The sequence below is a fragment of the Cherax quadricarinatus genome, chromosome 9 (assembly GCF_038502225.1).
Source record: "Cherax quadricarinatus isolate ZL_2023a chromosome 9, ASM3850222v1, whole genome shotgun sequence".
NCBI classification, from domain to species: domain Eukaryota; kingdom Metazoa; phylum Arthropoda; class Malacostraca; order Decapoda; family Parastacidae; genus Cherax; species Cherax quadricarinatus.
This window is the reverse complement of record NC_091300.1, coordinates 819,323-845,662: the sequence shown is the minus strand read 5'-3', so window position 1 is coordinate 845,662 and position 26,340 is coordinate 819,323. Positions and strand designations below refer to the sequence as shown.

Genomic DNA, 26,340 nt, shown 5'->3' with positions numbered 1-26,340 from the left:
AAAGGGAGCGCCTGTCTCTTTCTATTTTACATCTACTCCTCCTTTTTCTTAGAGGAATAAGCCTTGTGCATACATCGAGTGCCACCGAGTTAATCTGTTCTAGGCATAAGTTTGGGTCTGTGTTGCTTAGTATATCTTCCCAGCTTATATCGGTTAGGACTTGGTTTACTTGGTCCCACTTTATGTTTTTGTTATTGAAGTTGAATTTGGTGAATGCTCCCTCGTGACTAGTCTCATTTTGTCGGTCTGGGGCTCCACGCATACATGTCTGAACCTCAATTATGTTGTGATCTGAGTATATTGTTTTTGATATGGTGACATTTCTTATCAGATCATCATTGTTAGTGAAGATGAGGTCTAGTGTATTCTCCAGTCTAGTAGGCTCTATTATTTGCTGGTTTAAATTGAATTTTGTGCAGAGATTTAAAAGCTCGTGTGAGTGTGAGTTTTCATCAGAGCTGCCTCCTGGTGTTATTACTGCAACAATATTATTTGCTATATTCCTCCATTTTAGGTGCCTTAAGTTGAAATCCCCCAGGAGCAAGATGTTGGGTGCAGGAGCTGGAAGATTTTCCAGACAGTGGTCAATTTTTAACAGCTGTTCCTGGAATTGCTGGGATGTTGCATCCGGAGGCTTGTAGACTACCACAATGACTAGGTTTTGGTTCTCGACCTTTACTGCTAAAACTTCCACTACGTCATTTGAGGCATTAAGCAGTTCTGTGCAAACAAGTGACTCTGCAATGTACAGGCCAACCCCCCCCCTTTTGCCTGTTCACTCTGTCACATCTGTATAGGTTGTAACCTGGGATCCATATTTCGTTGTCCAAGTGATCCTTTATGTGGGTCTCAGTGAAAGCCGCGAACATTGCCTTTGCCTCTGCAAGCAGTCCACGGATGAAAAATATTTTGTTGTTTGTTGCTGGCTTTAGACCCTGTATATTTGCAAAGAAGAATGTTATCGGACTGGTGGTATTGTTGGTACTGGGGGGGGATTTTTTTTCCGGCATTAGTATCTGTATCTGTTGGTTTGGAGTGGAGGCCATCGACTGTGGTTCCACTCCAGGAATGACTGGATTTGGTGTATGATTTCTGCCATTTCCTGCCAGTTTTTTTTCCTTCCTGGCACTAAAAACCTCTCCCTCTTGAGTGGCTGTGGCTACCCAGGTTTTCCCATGGCCTGGATGTTTTGTATCTTTTTGTCCCCTTTAGATGGTATGCCTGGCAATTTAAGTTATAGCACAGTCTTTCCTGTACTGAAGAGGTACACATTTCAGGGTGAAAAAGCTTACAGGAAGGGAGTTTGCATTTTCCTGTTGTCATATGGGCATGACATTTTCTAGGGTGGTCATAGTTGCATGTCCCATCTGTTTTTCCAGATTTCCCATGCCAGCAGATACCAAGTGCATAGTATGTGCACAGGCTTGGTTTCCGTTTGCCTTGGGTTTCTGTGACTGTATTCCCTGTTGGTGCATGTTTCCCTGTCTTACTTCTATCCTCCCTAGCACCAACAATGGAGCTCCCACCAGTTGTTTTTGGTAATTTATCCTCACTATTGCTATTGGAGTCCTCTTGTTTGCTATTTCCTGCGGTATTTCTAGTTTGCAATATTGGTTTTATCTTATCTTTGACTACACTTGTTTCCCTACTATGGCTCCTGTCCTCTATGAGGTCATTTATATGTATTCCTTCCTGCGTATAATTCCCGACTACCTGGACAAAATCTCCAGCTTCACCATTACTGTCTCCCAGGACAGTATCTCCAGCTTCACCATTTCTGTCTCCCAGGACAGCACCTCCAGCTTCACCATTACTGTCTCCCAGGACAGCACTATCAGCCCCACATTTACTGACTACCAGGACAGCACCTCCAGCTTCACCATTACTGTCTCCCAGGACAGCACCTCCAGCTTCACCATTACTGTCTCCCAGGACAGCACCTCCAGCTTCACCATTACTGTCTCCCAGGACAGCACCTCCAGCTTCACCATTACTGTCTCCCAGGACAGCACCTCCAGCTTCACCATTACTGTCTCCCAGGACAGCACCTCCAGCTTCACCATTACTGTCTCCCAGGACAGCACTATCAGCCCCACATTTACTGACTACCAGGACATCACCTCCAGCCTTACAGTTTCTGACTACATGGCCAGTATCAAGGGCAGTACCATTCAGCCCAGACTTTTTATGTTCCCATCTGTTGTAGAAAGCTTCCAGGTTTTCTATGAAAGCAGCTTTGATGTTATCCTCTTTTAATACCCTTGTGATTTTAGTCCACAGATTTTCCTCATTTGGGCATACCCAAAAACACTTCTCTGTTTTAATACTGCTTGTAGCTAGTTCTGGGATATCTGCACAAGGAGCGTGACACCAATTTCCACAAAAATGACAATTTATCCATGTGGAAGCCCGTTTGTTTGACTGACCACAGACTACACACAGCTTCATAATGATTTGAATGGTTGATTTACTGCAATTCTACTAGCAACCTCTTGAATATTATATTAATAACTTTAAATGAAGCTCTAGCTATTTGTATTTCTGTTTCTAACTCTTTTTGTATATTGGACAGCTTACCGTCACGTTCCTGATTTTTAATGTTTGTGTTTATAAGGGCGCCTACAAACCCATCCGTTTACAGTCTGCTTTATTGTCCAACGAAACTGTTTGAAACCAGTCCCGGGTTCGGACCAGTCAAGGGTTCGGACCAGTCAAGGGTTCGGACCAGTCGATCTGCTCTGATCAGTGGGTCACTTATTTAAAACATACTGGTCGGTGATTTGAGCTAACACATGAAGGATCTACTGGAAATTATCTACCCGGCAAAATCTAAATCTAATCTTCCTATTCCAGCCAGCGATTTCATCGACCTTGTTGAACTGTGTGTTGGCTTTACGTGTTTCTCTTTCGAAAATCACCTCTTTCAGCAGACTTTCGGACTACCCATGGGTTCGCCACTTAGTGCCGTACAAGCGAACCTATAAATGGAACATCTGGAAGCCAAGCGATTTTCCACTATTATTCCCTCTTCTGTCACCTGGCTCCGTTGTGATGACGACATTTTCATCATAACTTCCAGACGCTTCAACTTCAAGCTCTCCAACACAAGCTTAACCAGGTCGAGCCCTCAATCCAGTTCACACTAGAAGTCGACAACACTCTTCCTTTCCTTGACGTTCTTCTCTGCAAAGCTGACCATGAACTTCGTTTTAAAGTCTATCAGAAACCTACCAACCAACACGATCTTCTCCACTTCTACTCTCACCATAGGCTTTTTCCTGCTTGCACTCAGAATCTGCAGCAATGAGTTTCTTGAGGAAAAATGCTCTCTTATTGAACAAGTATTTTCTAAACTTCACTATCCTCGTCACTTTATTAGAGACTGCAGATGATGGACATTAAACATCTTTAACCCACTCAGAGAAAACACTGCCGAGAAGAGATACACAGTCCTCCCCACCAGTAGTAAAGGTCGAGAACCAAAACCTAGTCATTGTGGTAGTCTACAAGCCTCCAGATGCAACATCCCAGCAATTCCAGGAACAGCTGTTAAAAATTGACCACTGTCTGGAAAATCTTCCAGCTCCTGCACCCAACATCTTGCTCCTGGGGGACTTCAACTTAAGGCACCTAAAATGGAGGAATATAGCAAATAATATTGTTGCAGTAATAACACCAGGAGGCAGCTCTGATGAAAACTCACACTCACACGAGCTTTTAAATCTCTGCACAAAATTCAATTTAAACCAGCAAATAATAGAGCCTACTAGACTGGAGAATACACTAGACCTCATCTTCACTAACAATGATGATCTGATAAGAAATGTCACCATATCAAAAACAATATACTCAGATCACAACATAATTGAGGTTCAGACATGTATGCGTGGAGCCCCAGACCGACAAAATGAGACTAGTCACGAGGGAGCATTCACCAAATTCAACTTCAGTAACAAAAACATAAAGTGGGACCAAGTAAACCAAGTCCTAACCGATATAAGCTGGGAAGATATACTAAGCAACACAGACCCCAACTTATGCCTAGAACAGATTAACTCGGTGGCACTCGATGTATGCACAAGGCTTATTCCTCTAAGAAAAAGGAGGAGTAGATGTAAAACAGAAAGAGACAGGCGCTCCCTTTACAGGCGACGGAAAAGAATAACAGAGCGGCTAAAAGAGGTCAATATATCTGAAATGCGTAGGGAGACACTGGTCAGAGAAATAGCAAGCATCGAACTTAAGCTAAAAGAATCCTTTAGGAGTCAGGAATCGCGGGAAGAACTAAAAGCCATAAATGAAATCGAAAGAAACCCAAAGTATTTCTTCTCCTATGCCAAATCAAAATCGAGAACAACGTCCAGTATTGGGCCCCTACTTAAACAAGATGGGTCCTACACAGATGACAGCAAGGAAATGAGTGAGCTACTCAAGTCCCAATATGACTCAGTTTTTAGCAAGCCGCTAACCAGACTGAGAGTCGAAGATCAAAATGAATTTTTTATGAGAGAGCCACAAAATTTGATTAACACAAGCCTATCCGATGTTATCCTGACGCCAAATGACTTCGAACAGGCGATAAATGACATGCCCATGCACTCTGCCCCAGGGCCAGACTCATGGAACTCTGTGTTCATCAAGAACTGCAAGAAGCCCCTATCACGAGCCTTTTCCATCCTATGGAGAGGGAGCATGGACACGGGGGTCGTCCCACAGTTACTAAAAACAACAGACATAGCCCCACTCCACAAAGGGGGCAGTAAAGCAACAGCAAAGAACTACAGACCAATAGCACTAACATCCCATATCATAAAAATCTTTGAAAGGGTCCTAAGAAGCAAGATCACCACCCATCTAGAAACCCATCAGTTACACAACCCAGGGCAACATGGGTTTAGAACAGGTCGCTCCTGTCTGTCTCAACTATTGGACCACTACGACAAGGTCCTAAATGCACTAGAAGACAAAAAGAATGCAGATGTAATATATACAGACTTTGCAAAAGCCTTCGACAAGTGTGACCATGGCGTAATAGCGCACAAAATGCGTGCTAAAGGAATAACAGGAAAAGTCGGTCGATGGATCTATAATTTCCTCACTAACAGAACAGAGAGTAGTCGTCAACAGAGTAAAGTCCGAGGCAGCTACGGTGAAAAGCTCTGTTCCACAAGGCACAGTACTCGCTCCCATCTTGTTCCTCATCCTTATATCCGACATAGACAAGGATGTCAGCCACAGCACCGTGTCTTCCTTTGCAGATGACACCCGAATCTGCATGACAGTGTCTTCCATTGCAGACACTGCAAAGCTCCAGGCAGACATCAACCAAATCTTTCAGTGGGCTGCAGAAAACAATATGAAGTTCAACGATGAGAAATTTCAATTACTCAGATATGGTAAACATGAGGAAATTAAATCTTCATCAGAGTACAAAACAAATTCTGGCCACAAAATAGAGCGAAACACCAACGTCAAAGACCTGGGAGTGATCATGTCGGAGGATCTCACCTTCAAGGACCATAACATTGTATCAATCGCATCTGCTAGAAAAATGACAGGATGGATAATGAGAACCTTCAAAACTAGGGAGGCCAAGCCCATGATGACACTCTTCAGGTGGCCCGGTGGCCTGGTGGCTAAAGCTCCCGCTTCACACACGGAGGGCCCGGGTTCGATTCCCGGCGGGTGGAAATTCCGACACGTTTCCTTACACCTGTTGTCCTGTTCACCTAGCAGCAAATAGGTACCTGGGTGTTAGTCGACTGGTGTGGGTCGCATCCTGGGGGACAAGATTAAGGACCCCAATGGAAATAAGTTAGACAGTCCTAGATGACGCACTGACTTTCTTGGGTTATCCTGGGTGGCTAGCCCTCCGGGGTTAAAAATCCGAACGAAATCTTATCTTATCTTATCTTATCACTTGTTCTATCTAGGCTGGAATATTGCTGCACACTAACAGCACCTTTCAAGGCAGGTGAAATTGCAGACCTAGAAAATGTACAGAGAACTTTCACGGCGCGCATAACGGAGATAAAACACCTCAATTATTGGGAGCGCTTGAGGTTCCTAAACCTGTATTCCCTGGAACACAGGAGGGAGAGATACATGATTATATACACCTGGAAAATCCTAGAGGGACTAGTACCGAACTTGCACACGAAAATCACTCACTACGAAAGCAAAAGACTTGGCAGACGATGCACCATCCCCCCAATGAAAAGCAGGGGTGTCACTAGCACGTTAAGAGACCATACAATAAGTGTCAGGGGCCCGAGACTGTTCAACTGCCTCCCAGCACACATAAGGGGGATTACCAACAGACCCCTGGCAGTCTTCAAGCTGGCACTGGACAAGCACCTAAAGTCAGTTCCGGATCAGCCGGGCTGTGGCTCGTACGTTGGTTTGCGTGCAGCCAGCAGCAACAGCCTGGTTGATCAGGCTCTGATCCACCAGGAGGCCTGGTCACAGACCGGGCCGCGGGGGCGTTGACCCCCGGAACTCTCTCCAGGTAAACTCCAGGTAAACTCCATTGCCAAACACGTTTCCAATATCTTTTCCAGTACCTCATTCCAAGTATCTACCTCCGCATCCACCACCATCAAGGACATTACCAGTAACAGACAGGACAAGCTTCAATCCTCTGCAAGGGTATACACAATCCCTTGTAATGACTGCAGCAAATTATACGTCGGCGAAACGTCCAGAGACCTTCAAACACATATTTCAAGCAGATCTGACGATTTAAGGAATGCCTGTGTTCAACACCGAAATTCACACAACCATTTAATCAACTACAGAAACGCAAGACTTATCGCCAGAGAACAAAACACTTAATACAGCAGAATCCTGGAATCATCACTTATCTGAACCCCTTGCCAAGAAACTTCTTCATCGTTATCCCACACAGGCGTCGCTAGAGTTGGTGTCACCAGGGGCGGAACCTCTGGTGTCACCCCCATGAAATTCAAGGGCGGGGGGATGGATGGTAAACTCCAGTTATGTCACTACTGCCCCATGAGCTCTATCATACCTCTCCTTAAAACTATGTATGGTTCCTGCCTCCACCACATCACTTTCTAGGCTATTCCATGGCCTGACTACTCTATGACTGAAGAAATACTTCCTAACATCCCTTTGATTCATCTGAGTCTTCAACTTCCAATTGTGACCTCTTGTGTCTGTGTCCCATCTCTGGAACATCCCGTCTTTGTCCACCTGTGTGTGTGTGTGTGTGTGTGTGTGTGTGTGTGTGTGTGTGTGTGTGTGTGTGTGTGTGTGTGTGTGTGTGTGTGTGTGTGTGTGTGTGTGTGTGTGGTGTGTGTGACTCAACAATCAATATTTGCACCAATAACTCATTACAGTTGTGACCGGGTGTGGAAGTGTGAATTGCTCATTACTCTATAATTTGTTCATGATTGTAGCCAAAGTATAAACGTAAGTAACCATTCTACAGAATTCATTACCTTTGTAACTTGTGAGCTCATTACCTTTGTACCTAGTTCAGCTATCAAAACTTTGGGGGCCCAGTCCCTGGACCCATTACGTACCTCTGTAATCTGTAAATACCTTTGTAACTTGTCATGATTGTGACCAGACTTACCTGGAGTTCATTACCTTTGTAAATTGTGAGTTCATTACCTTTGTAAATTGTGAGTTCATTACCTTTGTAAATTGTGAGTTCATTACCTCTGTAACTTGCTCAGCTATCAAAACTTTGGAGTCCAGTCCCTGGACCAATTATGTACCTCTGTAATCTTTTGACTACCGCCCACAGGATGGGTATGGGGTGCATAATAAACATATTAAACTAACAACTGCATGACCAGTGACAAATATTTAGCAATGAGAACGTTTAAGGGCCATAACTGAACAGGAGAATACTTCTCAACTTTATTAATGATAAAATAAATAATCGTAGTAATACTGAGGAAACATAAACTCAAATACCACTGAGTACACCCAACAGATCCTACATTTATTCATCTTCAACAATGCCAAAAAAAAAAAAAAACTTGAAAAATAAAGAAAAACATTGCAATATCAGAGAATCACTAGCTCCAATTTGACCTTGAATCTGATCTTACATTTCCTGGAAAATCCTAGAGGGACTAGTACCGAACTTGCACACGAAAATCACTCACTACGAAAGCAAAAGACTTGGCAGACGATGCACCATCCCCCCAATGAAAAGCAGGGGTGTCACTAGCACGTTAAGAGACCATACAATAAGTGTCAGGGGCCCGAGACTGTTCAACTGCCTCCCAGCACACATAAGGGGGATTACCAACAGACCCCTGGCAGTCTTCAAGCTGGCACTGGACAAGCACCTAAAGTCAGTTCCTGATCAGCCGGGCTGTGGCTCGTACGTTGGTTTGCGTGCAGCCAGCAGCAACAGCCTGGTTGATCAGGGGCTGATCCACCAGGAGGCCTGGTCACAGACCGGGCCGCGGGGGCGTTGACCCCCGAAACTCTCTCCAGGTAAACTCCAGGTAAACTCCTTGCCTTCAATTATGCAAAATCATCTGTCACATCGTCAAAATCAATGATTTTCCCTATATAGGCTTATTTGTACTTTGTTAATATGTAATAGTCTATATAAAAATGAAGGATTTTTCTCTTATGTTGGTGCAGCACTGTTTTGGGCATTAGTGTCACCTTCTTTAGAGGCTCTATGGTGTCACCCCGTAAATGGTGTCACCCGGGGCGGCCCCCCTCCATACGACGCCCCTGATCCCACGTAACATAAGAATGAAGGAACACTACAGAAGGTCTACTCATCTACTTGTCCAATATTTCTAAAACTACCCAGGGTCCTAGACTCTATCACCCTCCTTGGATGATTGTCACATGCAGGTTCAGATCCAACCTACCCAGCATTCTCCACCTGACTCCATCCTATAAATACTCACGTACCTTTCACCCAGGTAGTTCTGTTTGTGACTTGATAAAGCCCACTGTGTGTTTACCTGGAGAGAGTTCCGGGGGTCAACGCCCCCGCGGCCCGGTCTGTGACCAGGGCTCCTGGTGGATCAGAGCCTGATCAACCAGGCTGTTACTGCTGGCTACACGCAATGCAACGTACGAGCCACAGCCCGACTGGTCAGGTACCGACTTTAGGTGCTTGTCCAGTGCCTGCTTGAAGACAGCCAGGGGTCTGTTGGTAATCCCCCTTATGTATGCTGGGAGGCAGTTGAACAGTCTCGGGCCCTGACAATTATTGTATTATATGTGGGCGAAACATCGTCAATAAAGGATCACATTATACTGCTTATGTGTTTACTTTTCCATTGTGTGCGTATTTTATACCATTTATCTCCATGTATTAGTATTAGTCTGCCCGAAATGCACTGCATGTTAGTGGCTTAGTTTTGTGTCTATAATATTTTATTACACGTAAACTTCTTGACCTGTATACTGCAGAAAGGAAAGAAATTATTCGTATTTGTATAAACAAGACAACCGCTTCCCCAAGAATGTGACAATCACTTTCCCATTAATATGACGATCTTTCTCATGAACGTGACAAACATACTATCATAAATACGACAATCACCTCATGAACATGTCAATCACTTCCCCATGAACATGACAGTTACTTCCCCATGAATAACAATCAGTTCTCCCATGAACATGTCAACATATAGATATTTAACGCGAATATATCACATAGCATATGCTTATGTTACAGTAATAATGGTGCAATTTGAGTCATGCTCACAAGTGTTCACAAAAATAGACGGTGCACACCTGTCACAATGCGTGCACACATACAGCTTGGTGCACACCCAGCTTAGTGCATACAGCCGAGACTCTAGCCCTGCAAGCACATATAGGTGAACACATATAAGCGAGTACATACAGCGTGGTGCACAGTTTGGTGCACACAGTTTGGTGTATAAAGTTGGTGTGCGCGCAAAACTTGGTGCACTCAGAGCTTAGTATGCAATTTTATGCTTGTACACTGCTTGGTACACACGGCCTGGTGCGCGTACACAGCTTGGTGTGCACACGACTCACGAAATCGTAATAACACAGCTGAAAACAAATCACAGAACAGATGAAGAGCTTCAGGGCCCATCAAATGTTGGTCCGCCACTGGATATAGTTCTGTACACCATAGGGAGGTTAGCATGGGCCACCACTGTGACCACAAATGTAGGTTTTTGCAGGCGAATCCCACACCAGCGTGGCTGTGGCGTGTTCTAGCTCAAGTCCCGTTCACAGCCGCCAGTAGGACTCACCTACCACGGGTTTCATGACCCACCCGTTCTGTGACTTGGTGCACACAGCTTAGTGGGTGTGCACAGTTTGGTTAGCACACAGTTTGGTGGGTGTGCACAGTTTGGTTAGCACACAGCTTGGTGGGTGTGCACAGCCTGGTGGTTGTGCACAGTTTGGCGTGCACACAGCCTGGTGGATGTGCACAGTTTGGTGAGCACACAGCTTGGTGGGTGTACACACAGCCTAGTGGTTGCACAGATTTGTGCACACAGATTGGTGTGCACATCAGACTGGTGCACACAGATTGGTGTGCACAGTTTGGTGTGCACATTGCTTGACGTGAGGTTTAGTGTGCAAACAACTTGGTGTGCACACAGCTTGGTATGCGTACACAGCTTGGTGAGTACACAGCTTGGTGAGTACACAGTTTGGTGAGTACACAGCTTGGTGAGTACACAGCTTGGTGAGTACACAGTTTGGTGAGTACACAGCTTGGTGAGTACACAGCTTGGTGAGTACACAGCTTGGTATGCGTACACAGCTTGGTGAGTACACAGCTTGGTGAGTACACAGCTTGGTGAGTACACAGCTTGGTGAGTACAATACTTGGTGTGTACACAGCTTGGTGTGCACACAGCTTGGTGTGTACACAGCTTGGTGTGTACACAGCTTGGTGTGTACACAGATTGGTGTGCACACAGCTTGGTGTACACAGCTTGGTGTGCACACAACTTGGTGTGTACACAGCTTGGTGTGTACAGCTTGGTGTATACACAGCTTGGCGTGTACACAGCTTAGTGTGTACATAGCTTGGTGTGTACACAGCTTGGTGTGTACACAGCTTGGTGTGTACACAGCTTGGTGTGTACACAGCTTGGTGTGTACACAGCTTGGTGTATGCACAGCTTGGCGTGTACACAGCTTGGTGTATACACAGCTTGGCGTGTGCACAGCTTAGTGTGTACACAGCTTGGTGTGTACACAGCTTGGCGTGTACACAGCTTAGTGTGTACATAACTTGGTGTGTACACAGCTTGGTGTGTACACAGCTTGGTGTGTACACAGTTTTGTGTGCACACAGCTTGGTGTGTACACAGCTTGGTGTGTACATAGCTTGGTGTGTACACAGTTTTGTGTGCACACAGCTTGGTGTACACAGCTTGGTGTGCGCGCACACAGCTTGGGTGAGCATGGACCTTCGTGTGGCCGTATGGATCCTAACTCGACTTATTTTGCTCACTTTTTTTCTTTTAACCTTCCTGCAGTCGCATCTATTCCCGTCTTGTAAATAAGCCACATCTGTAATCAGAAGAAAAAACCCACTTCACAAAGCCAGTCCAATAATCATCACTGGTACATTCCTTTGAGCGGACATACTATAAATTCACCCTGAACAACGCACCAATATCAACGTCTTTCTTGGCACAGGTAGACCCTGGAACGACCAGCACCAGCATTCACACCGCCATAACAGTGTTCTCTCCCACACTCATGGCTAAATTCAGGTCATTTTTGCTTGTAGGGCTTTATTTTTATAAGCATTTCTTACCCAAGAAGATGAAGACAGCCCAGGTGGTGGCCATCTTGACTCAGCTGTGTGGAAGTCGGCAGTGATGGAGAAGCTGGAGGACGCCTGCGCTGCTGCTGACTACTGTTCCTGCCTCACACCACCATTGATTCTACCCTCCCTCACTCCCAACATACCTCTATTGATGTTGAAACATCCTGCAGTCTTTTATTGATGTTGAAACGTCCTGCAGCTTTTTCATTGATGTTGAAATTTCTTTCACGTTTTCATTGATGTTGAAATATCCTTCACATTTCACTGACGTTGGAATGTCCTACATACACACTCAGTGATGTTGAAAAACTCATCCTGCAACCAAGTTTTCCAATGGGCAACGGAGAACAATATGATGTTCAATGAAGACAAATTCCAGCTACTCCATTATGGAAAACTGGAGGAAATAATAACTAGGACAGAGAACACTACAAACTCTAATTACACAATAGAGCGGAAAAATAATGTGAAGGACCTGGGAGTGGTAATGTCCGAAGACCTCACATTCAAGGACCACAACAATGCCACTATCACATCTGCCAGGAAACTGATAGGATGGATAATGAAAACATTCAAGACAAGAGATGCTAAGCCAATGATGATCCTTTTTAAATCACTTGTTCTCTCTAGGCTGGAATACTGCTGTACATTAACATCCCCATTCAAGGCAGGTGAAAGTGAAGATCTAGAGAATGTGCAGAGAGGCTTTACTGCACATATAAGTTCCATTAAACACCTTAACTACTGGGAACGCTTGGAAGCACTTGACTTGTACTCACTGGAGCGCAGGCGAGAGATACATCATAATTTACAACTGAAAAACCCTAGAGGGACTGGTACCTAATCTGCACACAGAAATCACTCCCTACGAAAGCAAAAGACTTGGCAGACGATGCAACATACCCCAAGTGAAACGTAGGGGCGCCATTAGTACACTAAGAGAAAACACAATAAGTGTCCGGGGCCCAACAGTGTTCAACAGCCTCCCACCAGCCATACGGGACATTACCAATAGACCCCTGATTGTCTTCAAGTGGGAGCTGGACAGATACCTAAAGTCAGTGCCGGATCAGCCGGGCTGTGGTTCGTACGTTGGGCTACATTCGGCCAACAGTAAGTGTCATTGATCAGGCCCTGATCAACACGAAGGCCTGGTCATGGACCGGGCCGCGGGGGTGTTGATCCCCGGGATACCCTCCAGGTAGACTCCAGACAAGTAGGTAGCAAGTAAGTAAGTTTATTCAGGTATACACAAATACAGTTACATAGAATTATCATACATACCAGCATATGTGTAGAGAACCTAGGATAACCCAAAAAAGTCAGACAGAGTGACTTATTTCCCTTATAATTATGTTGAAACTTTACATTTTATTGATGTTGGAACGTCCTACATAACACTCCCAGTGATGTTGAAAAAAAAAACATTCTGCTCGCTTTTGTTGTTGAAAAATCCTTCACATTTTTATTGATGATAAAACATCGTCCACACACTCATTGATGTTGAAAACAGGACAGTAGGTGGCAGCATTTATTAGATTGAAGCTTTGCAACAATGTATCCAGATATGTTAGAGTACATGATAGTGTTGCAGGATAAAAGAAAGTGTTTTTGGACTTGAAGCGCCGGCGTTGGAGAGCAGACTCGAGAGTGATAAGATAAGAGATAAGATTTTGTTTGAATTATTAACCATAGTAACCACAGGATAACCCAACGAAGCCCGTGTGTCACCGGGGATTCGGTCTTCTTTCCATTGGTGCTCCTTAATCTTCTCCCACAGGGTACGATACACATCAGTCGGCTAACACCCGGGTACCTACTTACTGCTAGGTGACAGGGGCAGCAGGTACAAAGAAATATGCTCAACGTTTCGTCCGTGCCGGAGAGCGATCCCTCGTCCCCTCAGTGTTTGCAGTCAACCAAACCGAAACCACGAGCACCAGTCCACCTGTGGTCCACCTGACCTCGGAACTTCTGTCCTGGCCCAATGGAGTGTCTTTGTCTCACTTTATCCCTGCTATAAGCATCATTAACCAATTTCTTATGTTCTCTTTCCCTTTCACGGGTGTGGGGGGAAGTAAGTAAATTTATTTAGGTACAGGTACACATATATACAAATATCATACATAGTAACTTATGCTGTAACATAGTTAAGACACTTACTTGTTTTTAACTTTTAAATATAAATAAAATATCACAAGGACCCCAATGGAAATAAGTCACTTTGATTTTTGAGGAGATATCCTAGGTACTCTATACATAATCCTGCTATGTATAATAATCTATGTAACTGTATTTGTGTATTCCTGAATAAACTTAATAATCTGTTAAAGCCCGAAATGCCTAGTCATGCTAGGCATGATAGTGGTCCTCTTTGTAATTAGTATTTTATATGTAAACCACACATCGTAATCTTTACAGAGAATAAACTTTTGATTTGATTTGATATGAAAGTGTAAACTATGCTGGTCTTGACCAGTGAAATTAATGATTAGTGATAATCACTAATTTCCTGGGTCAGAGATACTAGTATCTGAATGGTTGAACCTGAGTGCCAGTCCTGGGCTGTGTGGGTATCTGTGTGGGTATCTGGGCATTAGTAGGAAAATCCTCCAGTCGTTTTTAAAGAGATTTTGCTGTTATGTGATGACTGGACATATTGTGAGGGCAGCAAACACTAGTTGTGATAATAATATTTATAGTTACGTAATTAATGTAGGAATTGTTGATATTTTTGGCAGACATTATAGAAAGCCCCTGCTGTATAGCCCTTGCGGTTTAGCGCTTCTTTTTTATTATAATAATAATGCCAACCTTAAGAGTAACTATAACAATAACATTTTTTTAGATTGTAGTCCATGCAGCCAATTTAGTGTAGTTTTCTACAAGTTCCTGTAGAGATGTATGACCCAAGTGGGTTTAGCGCATATTTCTTGTTTATAATAACTTCCTTGGACTGTATGACCCAAGTGGGTTTAGCGCATATTTCTTGTTTATAATAATTTCCTTGGACTGTATGATCCTAGTGGGTTTAGCGCATATTTCTTGTTTATAATAACTTCCTTGGACTGTATGACCCTAGTGGGTTTAACGCTTTTTGACTAATAATAAGTTCCCTGGTGAATTTTGTGCAGGTTTTAGAGAAAACTATTTACTGACCCAGGTATCTTATCTATCTACAGGTAGATAACTACCTTATACCTGACCTGTAGAGTAGGAGTTTTTTCTGGATTTTCAGCAGTGAACGTTTCCGTTCTTTCTGCCCAGATTTGGCTATTATTTCATTGTCGTGCGTCCTTAATAATACCACTCTCTTATGTTATTTATTTGATGTTTTCTATCCCTCAAAGGAGGTTCCCAAATACAATGAGGGGCTCTTGATCCAGTGAATTAGACCAATCCTCTCCTTCCTTGGCTTCAACCTGAGTGCCTCCCATTCCTCCAAATATTGTATGACCCTATGGGTTCTTCCTCGTGAAAAAATTAATACTAAAAGTACATTTAATAATATTTTTATTTACTACAAGTACATGTACAAGGTATGCAGACCATAGCTGACATCAATGACATACTACTATATCACCACTTAATCACCCTAGACTAAACGCTAAATACTCAGTACACACATACTCGCTTATGATAATACTCCCACATCATAACTTCAACAATCACTTTGAACCTTTTATCCATTGTTGACAGGAATATAATTGAATCATTGTTTTTCACAAAAAGCATTTTCGAATATATGAATATATCTTTTGTCTTGTACAAAATTTTGATTCATTTATAATTAATAACCTACTGTACAACTGAAATAATTACTATCCTACTGTACAACTGTCATATAATCCTTAGTGTTACCCTTAAACTGTCCAAATGTAGATCTACGTTTGCACGCATAGCGCTCCGAACATAGATCTACGTTTTTTTTTACATTGTTTCTTATGGAGAAAATTAAGGTCAGAGCACTACGCTCACAAATGTAGATCTACGTTTGGACAGTTTAAGGGTTAAGTAGTCTGTAAGCCAATAATGTTAAGTTGGCCCATAATGCCTAGGCATAATAGAGGCGCTCTGCATTGCAACCCACTATTGTAAATACAAAATCTCAATGTACTGTTTGCAAAGACATAAAATAAATAAATAGATAAATATAGAAAGCCGCTTGTTATGCTGAGTATTTCAGGGAAAATAGGTCAGTTTTGTCCCAGGATGCAACCCACACCAGTCAACTAACACCCAGGTACCCATTTTATACTGATGGGTGAACATGGACAGCGGGTGTCTTATGGAAACACTTCCCTAATGTTTTCCAGCCGTACCAGGGATTCGAACTCCGGACGTCTTTGTGAACTGAGTGGGTTAACGATACTATCACAAAATAATACATATCTCAGTTGTAAAAGCAACTTAATATTGTATACAGGAATTCAGATTTTAAGTAATGGCAGAAATCCACTAAGGAGCATTTGTCTGTCATTACCATAATAATAATTTTCCAAGCTTAAACAAAGTCCTGTACTTTTTTTTTTTTTTTTTTTTTTTTTTGTAATACCTGACATGAAAACAATTCTGCATATGCATATCACTAAATTTCATTTGACTTCTAAGTTTTTTAATTATGATTTCATACTAGTGTATAGTACATACAGTACTTACAATGTACCAGCAGATAGCACTGTCACTGAGCAAGATGGATACTGGTAGCACAGGAGAAAGGTCTTCACTTCCTCTGCATGTTGTATCTCCACTCATACCAAGTACAAGTTTATCACAGCTCTGTGGTCGGCAAGTTCTCCTGAAGCTTGATAATGCTCAGCCTTCAGGATCGTTTAAGATTCGAGGAATTGGGCATTTTATTAGAAAAGTGAGATACATTTCTGTATTATTGAATTTAATTAAGCACATGCCACTAATGCATATGTATGACTTATAATGTTTTCTTACATTACTATTCAAGAGGGCCCCACTTATACAGCAGGTTAGGTCCCAGGCTACTGCCTTTTTTCTTTGTCAAATGCATATAAAAGCCTGATAACATGCTTACACTGTCATAAATTAAATGAGCAATATAGCTAGGCCTAAAAAATGCATATACAGTACACATTACTTACCTTAAAATATTTTCATCCATAGCTTATAGTGAGTGGTGAATGCCTTTACGTGTATTTTAGGAAGTCTGAATAAATGAAGAATGGATTGAAAACCGCTGTATTAGCAAAATACTGTAGAGTGAAGCGCTGCAAAGCGGGGCCTGCCTGTATTCAAATGCACAGATTTTGGATAAAGATTTTTGTAAAAATATGCATTAGTATAATTTAGGATTTAATAAACAAGTTTTTCAGTTAACCCTTAAACGGTCCAAATGTATATATACATTCACCTGTGCAGCGCCCCGAATATTTTGAGGAAAAAAAATAATTTTTTTTATAGGAAAAAAGAGCATGTGGTACCCAGGCGTCCCCAATTTTTTTCATATGGCGCACACTGAGTGTGCACACCCATTCTCTCATGTCTAGGTGACTCAGGCCTATCGTGCCAATGTTGAATGACAAATGAAACATTTATATACGTTTGGGGCGCTACGCGAGAGGACGTATATATATGTTTGGACCGTTTAAGGGTTAATCTTTATGGACAGTATACAGTTATGTATATTTTACACACTTCATCAGTACAGTACAGTGGACCCCCGGTTAACGATATTTTTTCACTCCAGAAGTATGTTCAGGTGCCAGTACTGACCGAATTTGTTCCCATAAGAAATATTGTGAAGTAGATTAGTCCATTTCAGACCCCCAAACATACACGTACAAACGCACCTACATAAATACACTTACATAATTGGTCGCATTCGGAGGTAATCGTTATGCGGGGGTCCACTGTACTTCTGTTTTCAGAAGTGTTATTCATCTAGTAATGTTCAGTATCTTAAAATGGATAGTTAGAATACCAAGAATAGGTAGAGTTTATATATACATTGTTACTCAAAATGAATTTGCAAAGGCGTATTATTTTGGTATACCATATATATTTGAAATATAAAAATATGTATAAAATTCATACTATAGCAGTGAGCTTCATTTAATGATTGTAGAAAAAGTTGCAGGACATACTGTAATGAATACTGGTGTTAGGAAAAGGTATATGTGATAGAATTAAAAGATATTCATCTTGGCTGTGCTCTTGGATTTTTTCAAGGGTCAAATGGAGCTGCACTCACTGGGGTTTCATACTTATTTAGGAGCTACACTAAATTATCCTAATATTTGTAGTGATGGAGTGGAAGTGCAATCATTTAGCTGCCAACACATTTTCATTCTTGACTAATCCAATACAGTACTGTACAAGCCTATAATTATTTTTCTTGGGTAAGATATTGTACAGTTGAGGTTCCAAATATGCAGTCCCAAGTACATTTGACATATTAAATGCCATTATTAGTTATTCCAATAAATGAAAATTGTTTCAGAATATTGAGAAAGGTTATGACCATGTTGTTACCTCATCTGGAGGAAACGCAGGGATGGCTGCTGCATATGCCTCTCGAAGGTTGGGAGTCCCAGCCACAGTTGTCATCCCTGAGTCTACCCCACACTTAATGATTTCACGGCTCAAAGAAGAGCAAGCAGATGTGATTGTAAGTTGGTTATTATCTTTGGAGTTCATCACTTTTAATTAAATTATATATATTATATATTATTATATTATTATATATTATATAATTATATATTCGGCGGATGGATTTATGAAGGATGAGGTTAATCATAGAATTGATGAGGGAAAAAAGGTGAGTGGTGCGTTGAGGTATATGTGGAGTCAAAAAACGTTATCTATGGAGGCAAAGAAGGGAATGTATGAAAGTATAGTAGTACCAACACTCTTATATGGATGTGAAGCTTGGGTGGTAAATGCAGCAGCGAGGAGACGGTTGGAGGCAGTGGAGATGTCCTGTCTAAGGGCAATGTGTGGTGTAAATATTATGCAGAAAATTCGGAGTGTGGAAATTAGGAGAAGGTGTGGAGTTAATAAAAGCATTAGTCAGAGGGCAGAAGAGGGGTTGTTGAGGTGGTTTGGTCATTTAGAGAGAATGGATCAAAGTAGAATGACATGGAAAGCATATAAATCTATAGGGAAAGGAAAGAGGGGTAAGGGTCGTCCTCGAAAGGGTTGGAAAGAGGGGGTAAAGGAGGTTTTGTGGGTGAGGGGCTTGGACTTCCAGCAAGCGTGCGTGAGCATGTTAGATAGGAGTGAATGGAGACGAATGATACTTGGGACCTGACGATCTGTTGGAGTGTGAGCAGGGTAATATTTAGTGAAGGGATTCAGGGAAACCGGTTATTTTCATATAGTCGGACTTGAGTCCTGGAAATGGGAAGTACAATGCCTGCACTTTAAAGGAGGGGTTTGGGATATTGGCAGTTTGGAGGGATATGTTGTGTATCTCTATACATATATGCTTCTAAACTGTTGTATTCTGAGCACCTCTGCAAAAGCAGTGATAATGTGTGAGTGTGGTGAAAGTGTTGAATGATGATGAAAGTATTTTCTTTTTGGGGATTTTCTTTCTTTTTTTTGGGTCACCCTGCCTCGGTGGGAGACGGCCGACTTGTTGAAAAAAAAAAAAAATTCACTTATGCTATAGCTGGTTTCAAAATTAAACTTAAATTTTTTTTTATTCTTTGCAAAGTTTACAGTGTGCAATTTACATATTGCAAAATATTATTAAGTACAAAGAAAGCCACTAGCATGCCTGAGCATTTTGGGCAGACAAATCCTATTATACTTACAGACTACTTAAAACTAGACACAGGTTATAGTGTGGTAAATTTTAGTTATTTATTATTTTACATCATTACAAAAGTGAGGTAGCCAATAATTTTGTAATTAATATAAAATTTATAGTAGTGAGGTGGCAAAAAATAAATAATATTACAGTTAGTACAATTTACAACAGTACAATTTTAGGCATATATTAATATTTTAGATTGATCAAGTAGTCATAAGATTTTTGGGATTTCTCGAGTCATTTCAAACTGGTTGAATGATTTAATGTATAGTATTGGTATGGTTAAGTTTGGGAGATGAGGTGATTTTTTAATTAGAGCCCTAAATTGACTGGCAGGCAGGGGACCTTTTACTGGTTTGGGCAATGAATTCCAGACCTTTGGGCCCTTTATGTGAATTGCATTTTTGCATAGGGCAAGACGGACACGAGGGTTGTCAATGAGAGTATTGTGCCTTGTGTTGTGCTTGTGTGTTTTGTTGTAGCTATCAAGAGGTTTGAGTAGAGGGTTTGTATTTGAATTTAATGTTCTATATATAGATGTATATGTCGTAGTTGAAGTGACTTTTGAGCTAAAAGAATCTTAAGAATAGGAACGTGAATAAACTATGCTATGATTGGAATAAGTGTCCTAGATTTATTTTGATATCTTTTTTAGTATTAGTTTACTTGTCCTGCCTGAGCAGCTAGTTTATTATGCACTCCACCACAGCTAAAAGCCCACTCAACCCTACTCCCACAGCCTCAAGCCTGCACCTTACCTATGTTTTCACAACCCTCACACCTAGTCACGTAGCCACCCACCACCCCAGTTATTGCCCACACCAACAACCACACACTCACTCACCCAGTCACCCCTACACCTCTCCACCTCCCAAAACCAGTTTCCAGCCCCTGCCCCAACTCCTCGCTGTTTGGTCTTTGCCTCCCATAACAGCAGTCCCCCAATCCTCACCCCTACACCATACCTGCTCACCTAACCACTCTGACCCTTCTCATGTACACCCCCAACTATTCTAACCCCAGGGGGGGGAAGGGTAAGCTGCATGCAAGCATATAGATTTTTGTGTATTTGAAACTTACACTCTCTTAAAGGTACATGGTCATGTTTGGAATGATGCTCATGAAAAAGCTCAGGAACTTGCTCAGAAAGACAAATGCTGTTTAGTACATCCTTTTGATCATCCAGATATTTGGTAAGAAGTATTCTCATTATATTTAATATTTTTTCTTTGTCTTCTCTCTCAAATAACATTTATTATTTATTTTATGTGGTACTTTTTTACACCAAAATGTTATTTTAAATTATTAACAAAGCTTATAAGTAGCATTTTATTGTGGATTGTTTGCTTATGGTTTCTGTCATGTGAAATTTATCAAGTTCCATGAAAATTCATGCTAAACATGCTTTGATAGTTCACAGTAACTTAGATTATCATAAAATATTAAGGGTTACAAAGCAGTCATTTCATGCACTGTAAAATACAGTGGAACCTCAGTACTCGAACTTAATTTGTTCAAGGAGGCTGTTTGAATGCTGATTTGTTCAAGTATTGAACAAATTTTTCCCAGCCAGTTTTCTTTTTGGTTGACTGTTATCACTAATCTTCGTAGGCCCCATGGTGACTTGTTTATACATTCTTTCTTTCTTTCAACGCACCGGCCGTATTCCACAAAGGCAGGGTGGCCCAAAAAGAAAAACGAAAGTTTCTCTTTTTAAGTTTAGTAATTTATACAGGAGAAGGGGTTACTAGCCCCTTGCTCCCTTATTTATACATATAATATAAAAAACACATCAAAAAATGCAAAGAAACATGAAATAGTTTACAGCGAAGTTCCAGCAGGTCATGTTTGTTTGGTTGAGTGCCGAGCAAATGGTCAACTACCGAGCAATTTTTTTACTGAACAAAATGTTCAAATACCAAATTGTTCGAGTAGGGAGCTGTTCGAGTACCGAGGTTCCACTGTACTAATCTATATACACTAGCCAAAACTCTGCTCGTATCCACATAGCAGTTACCTATCAATCAACCATGCCTTAGTACAGGAGATAATTTCTCCACATGTGCAACAGTTAGGTATCTTTATTTCCAAAACCTTTCATCCACACAACAGGTTTCTTAAGTCCTGAAGGATGCTTGAAGGTGCTGTCCCAAACCAGGCCTCCTGGGGGATCAATCCCTGATCACCCAGGCTGTTACTGTTGACTGCATACAGTCCAGCATGCATGGATGGTCAGGAACTGTTTTGAAGTACTACTTGTCAAGTTCCTTCTTGACAACAGCCAGAGGTTTGTTGGTAATTCCTCCTTTGCATGAAGGGAGGGCATTGAAAGGTTGAGAACCTTTAACACTTGGAGTTCTGTCACTGTACATGTGTTCTTGCTTTTTTCTTCACCATCTTCCAAGTCCCTTGTATTCATGCAAGGTGATTTGAGTGTGCAGATTTGGGACCAGTTCCTCCAGGATTTTCTAGGCATAGATAATGATGTACCTTTTTCGTCTGTGTTGCAAGGAATAGAGTTGAAGGGCCTTCAAGTGTAATTTAGATGTTTGATTTGATGGGTAAGGGCAGTGAAAGTTCTCTACATGTTTTACAGCTCAGCAATCACCCTACCTTGTAGTGGGCCTTTAGTATACAGCAGTATTCCACCCTGGAGAGAACAAGAGACTTTCAGAGTATCATTATTATAATGAAACAGCAGCTAGTCTGATGAAGAAAGTCAAGATTATGTGAAAGGTTGAGGAACTTGACAAGTTTGATTTTGATAAATGTTATAAAGAAATTATTGCCAGTACTCTCAACAACAGCATGTCACAGACATCTGCCTTGGATCTTTTTCTAAGTCTCAAAATGCAGCATCCAAAAACAAGCGATTTGGCATTTTTATTATCACAAACGTAAACAGAAATACTAGATAAATATGTGGTATTATTGTCTTTTAACCCTTTGAAGGTCGAAAAGCCCTCTCCCAAACTCATTCTCAGGTTTGAAAATTTTTCGAAAAAAAAAAAAAAATTCTTATGAAATGATAAGAGAATCTTTTTCTGATCATAATGACACCAAAATTATGAATTTGATGGAAAACTTACAGAATTATGCTCTCAGGAAGTTAGTGGTCTCAATGATATTTACGCATCGGCGATCTCACCCACTTTGAGCCTTATTTTCGGCCAATTCCAATGTTGCAGTTGACTAAAATCAGCTAGTTCCCTAGAACTCCATTTGTTCTATTGATTGAGTACAAGAATCTGCCCATTTACTGATTTCAACTACCCAATAAAGTGGTCAGAATTTGGCAATTTTGGCAGTTTCACACAAATTTCAAAAGATGCCAATTTTGAAATAGGGTCCAGAATAAACAAGACAGACATTCATGGCACTAAAATAACATTTTAACTGTTCATTAGTCACATATCTAGGCCCTTCTTACATTACTTTTGCTTTCCATTTCAAATTTTTATTCTCACAGAAAATAGGTTTTCTGTTATGTATACTACTGCATCATTGTAAAAACAGTATAAATGATGTCAGCGCACTTGTGAAAGAATATTAGACTCACCAGTTGACATGTATTGGACACATGGCGTGATTTGTTTACTCTTGAACATTGGCAAAAATCGATCATTTTTGCTACTTTGAGCTCAGTTTCAAGGTACTTGTCATCGTGAAACCAATCAAAATCATCACTATTTCTGTAATATATCTTCCATTCTATCAAATGGGACCAAGGAAACGAGAATACAACCATAAATACCATACGAAAATACACTAGAAAGTCATTGTTTTAAATCAAAAACACGGTCAAAGTTTTTTTTTCTCATTATGCACTGCATGCTTCAGGATTTTTTTTTATACTGCGCACACAGACCACACAGACCCATTCTTTTATATGTAGGCCTGCCAGCTTTCTTCCACCAGATTTAAAGGCACTAGAATTTAGGTGTACAGATACGTGACCGATCCTGGTTGCAGTGACGTACTTGTACGTGACTGACCCTCAAAGGGTTAAAGAAGGAAATGCACTATAGTGATGAAAAAAAAATATGATACTGCAGTTCTACTATCGCTGGTAAACCTAACCAGTAAATACCTGAGTTTACATTCCCTTTTCACTAGAGAGTGAAAGATTGTTCAGAATTGGAGGCACCATCTACTGTCCTTACAGCAACAGATTTAGCTCCTGAAAAATGGGGCGATGTTAATGTTCTGCAACTTCATTTCAAGAATTTTTAATTTTAGCTATTATAGTAATGTATGTACAGGACATTGTTTATTTTTATTTTCTGATATAAGAATAATCTGCATTTCAATTATTCACTGTGTTCCTTCAAAGTTTAAAAACTTTAACCTGTTTACTGGAAATATGTCGGTAAGTTTTTATAATTTTTATCTTTTTGTTTTCAAAATATTTCTTAAAGCTTCAAATAAGCAGTATCATGAGACTGTTGGATATTTTGGTTTTATGATTAACATTTTAACATAACTTAAAATTATTCAGATTTATTTTTGTTACTGATCTCGGATTGTTTTCATCAGATTACTAGATATGTAGACATATTCAGAAATTTTGTTTTCTTTCAGTTTGTAAACCTCATGGGGATGCCTGTAATGAGTAATGACATTGGCATCTCAGAGATATCAGGTTACTTAATACTTAACCTCTCTGGGTTACTTAATAACTAAAGAGCAATAGGTATTTCCTTATATATTTAACATAGTGAGCATGTTTGATAGGAGTGAATGGAGACAAATGGTTTTTAATACTTGACGTGCTGTTGGAGTGTGAGCAAAGTAACATTTATGAAGGGAGTCAGGGAAACCGGCAGGCCAGACTTGAGTCCTGGAGATGGGAAGTACAGTGTCTGCACTCTGAAGGAGGGGTGTTAATGTTGCAGTTTAAAAACTGTAGTGTAAAGCACCCTTCTGGCAAGACAGTGATGGAGCGAATGATGGTGAAAGTTTTTCTTTTTTTCGGGCCACCCTGCCTTGGCGGGAATCGGCCAGTGTGTTAATAATAAAAACAAAATTAACATAGTTATCGTAATTTTCAAAATAAAAAATAAAGAAAAGTATCTGTATTGGCCTAAAATTGAGCATCAGTATCAGTATTGGCAAAAGTTTTGGTATCATCCCATCCCTACTAAATATGGTTGTTTTTATTGTGTACCAGCAGTATTAGTACATGTGAAAACACACAGCCTCTCATTGGTTTTCTTCACTCTAGATGATGAGTTCTTATCACTACAAAAATAATGACACAACTTTCCAAAATAGTCCTATCTCATCTGCACTGTGGGTTTACTTGGCAGTTAGTGTATTGTTCATTATGTACTTTCTGAAAACTGTTCAACACATTTTTTTAGTTTCATTGTAATCTGCAAACAGTTTTTCACTAGATGCTTTTATGTCACTAATATCCTGACAAAGCTTGAACTAATGGAGCAACCCTATTGAAGAGTCAGTCACTTTCTGTCTTCAGTTGTATGCTTAAATTCTGAATTTTCTACATGAGCATAAACTCAGTCATAAGCATATTGGTTTCTGTGTGCTAGAGTATACCTCTTCTTATCAGCATCAAACTTTCAAAGCTGGTGTATCTTACTTAGAAGATTGATCTTGGACTGTATAGGTGCCAATTTTAATGAAGAAATTGTTTTAGGTTTTATGCCTCTCTGCTGCAAAACTTTTTATTTTTTCAATGAATCAGCTGTATCTCACAGTGGCAGGGTGACCTAAAAAGAAAAACAAAAGTTTTTCTTTTTAAATTTAGTAATTTATACAGGAGAAGGGGTTACTAGCCCCTTGCTCCCAGTATTTTAGTCACCTCTTACGACACACATGGCTTACAGAGAAAGAATTCTTTTCCACTTCCCCATGGAGATAAGAGAAAATAAAGAGGAACAAGAACTATTAAGAAAATAGAAGAAAACCTAGATGAGCATGTAAATATACATGCATGTACATGCATGTGTAGTGTGACCTAAGTAAGTAGAAGTAGCAAGATATATCTGTTATCCTGCATGTTTATGAGACAAAATAGACACCAACAATCCTACCATTATCTAAAACAATACAGGTTTTCATTTCACACTCACTTGGCAGGACAGTAGAATCACCCTGGGTGGTTGCTGTCTACCAACCTTCTACCTAGATACTGCAAAACTATTCATACAAAATATTTTTCAGATAGTGACTTTTGAGGTCACCATTCTAGTTTACATTTACAAAAACAACTAAGGTTTGCTTGTAAATAAACACTTCAGGTCAAATGTGGGTGCATAAAACTACACAACAGATGGTGTTTGGAGTAAAAATAGATAAAAAATAAGGTGCCAACTTCAGATGTACAAAGATGTGGGTAAGAATGGGTAAATTTTTATGCTAAGAATGTTTTTTATTTTCATATAGACACCTAAGGTTCTATTTAAATTCTACCTTTTAGGGAAGGACATAGTACTTTAGTGACAGAAATACTGGAGCAGTCTTTTGAGAAACCAGCTGCCATTGTTGTATCAGTTGGTGGTGGTGGGCTCCTGTGTGGCATCTTGAAAGGTCTTCATGAACATGGTAAGGGATTCGGAATTGGAAACCTTTTATTACAATATTAATTTTCCACATGTGCAGCTTAGTCTTGCACCATGAATGATACTTGTGAAGATTGAATGTTCCCTGGTTAATCTTGGCTACCTTGTTTCCAGACATTTTGTAGCTGGCCTTCAGTTTGCCTGTTTGTGATTAATTATATGCACATTTATATGGGATTATATAA

The 26,340-nt window shown here is 40.7% G+C and overlaps 2 protein-coding genes across 11 annotated transcripts in view; one reads left to right on the top strand and one right to left on the bottom strand.

Moving 5' to 3' along the window:
• The window catches only part of LOC128686162 (lysosome-associated membrane glycoprotein 1), a gene marked incomplete at its 3' end in the record, with an annotated part of 34,778 nt that extends 22,890 nt beyond the window's left edge, over positions 1-11,888 (bottom strand). Inside the window, 1 exon segment of one of the 2 annotated variants that reach the window (XM_070083144.1) lies at positions 11,771-11,888. In XM_070083144.1, coding sequence (XP_069939245.1) covers positions 11,771-11,804 — 34 coding nt within the window. 2 annotated transcript variants of the gene reach the window in all.
• Positions 11,889-12,795: 907 nt separating this feature from the next.
• The window catches only part of LOC128686160 (serine dehydratase-like), a 38,242-nt gene continuing 24,697 nt past the window's right edge, over positions 12,796-26,340 (top strand). Inside the window, exons 1-5 of one of the 9 annotated variants that reach the window (XM_053772908.2) lie at positions 12,796-12,895; positions 16,455-16,649; positions 18,255-18,422; positions 20,664-20,764; positions 26,014-26,138. In XM_053772908.2, the coding sequence (XP_053628883.1) occupies positions 16,476-16,649; positions 18,255-18,422; positions 20,664-20,764; positions 26,014-26,138 (568 nt within the window). In that variant the 5' untranslated portion in view covers positions 12,796-12,895; positions 16,455-16,475. Of the gene's footprint in view, positions 12,896-13,463; positions 13,629-14,116; positions 14,159-14,230; positions 14,382-14,413; positions 14,444-16,454; positions 16,650-18,254; positions 18,423-20,663; positions 20,765-26,013; positions 26,139-26,340 lie in introns of those variants that run through there. The other 8 variants (XM_053772903.2, XM_053772910.2, XM_053772909.2 and 5 more) reach the window with 8 other exon arrangements.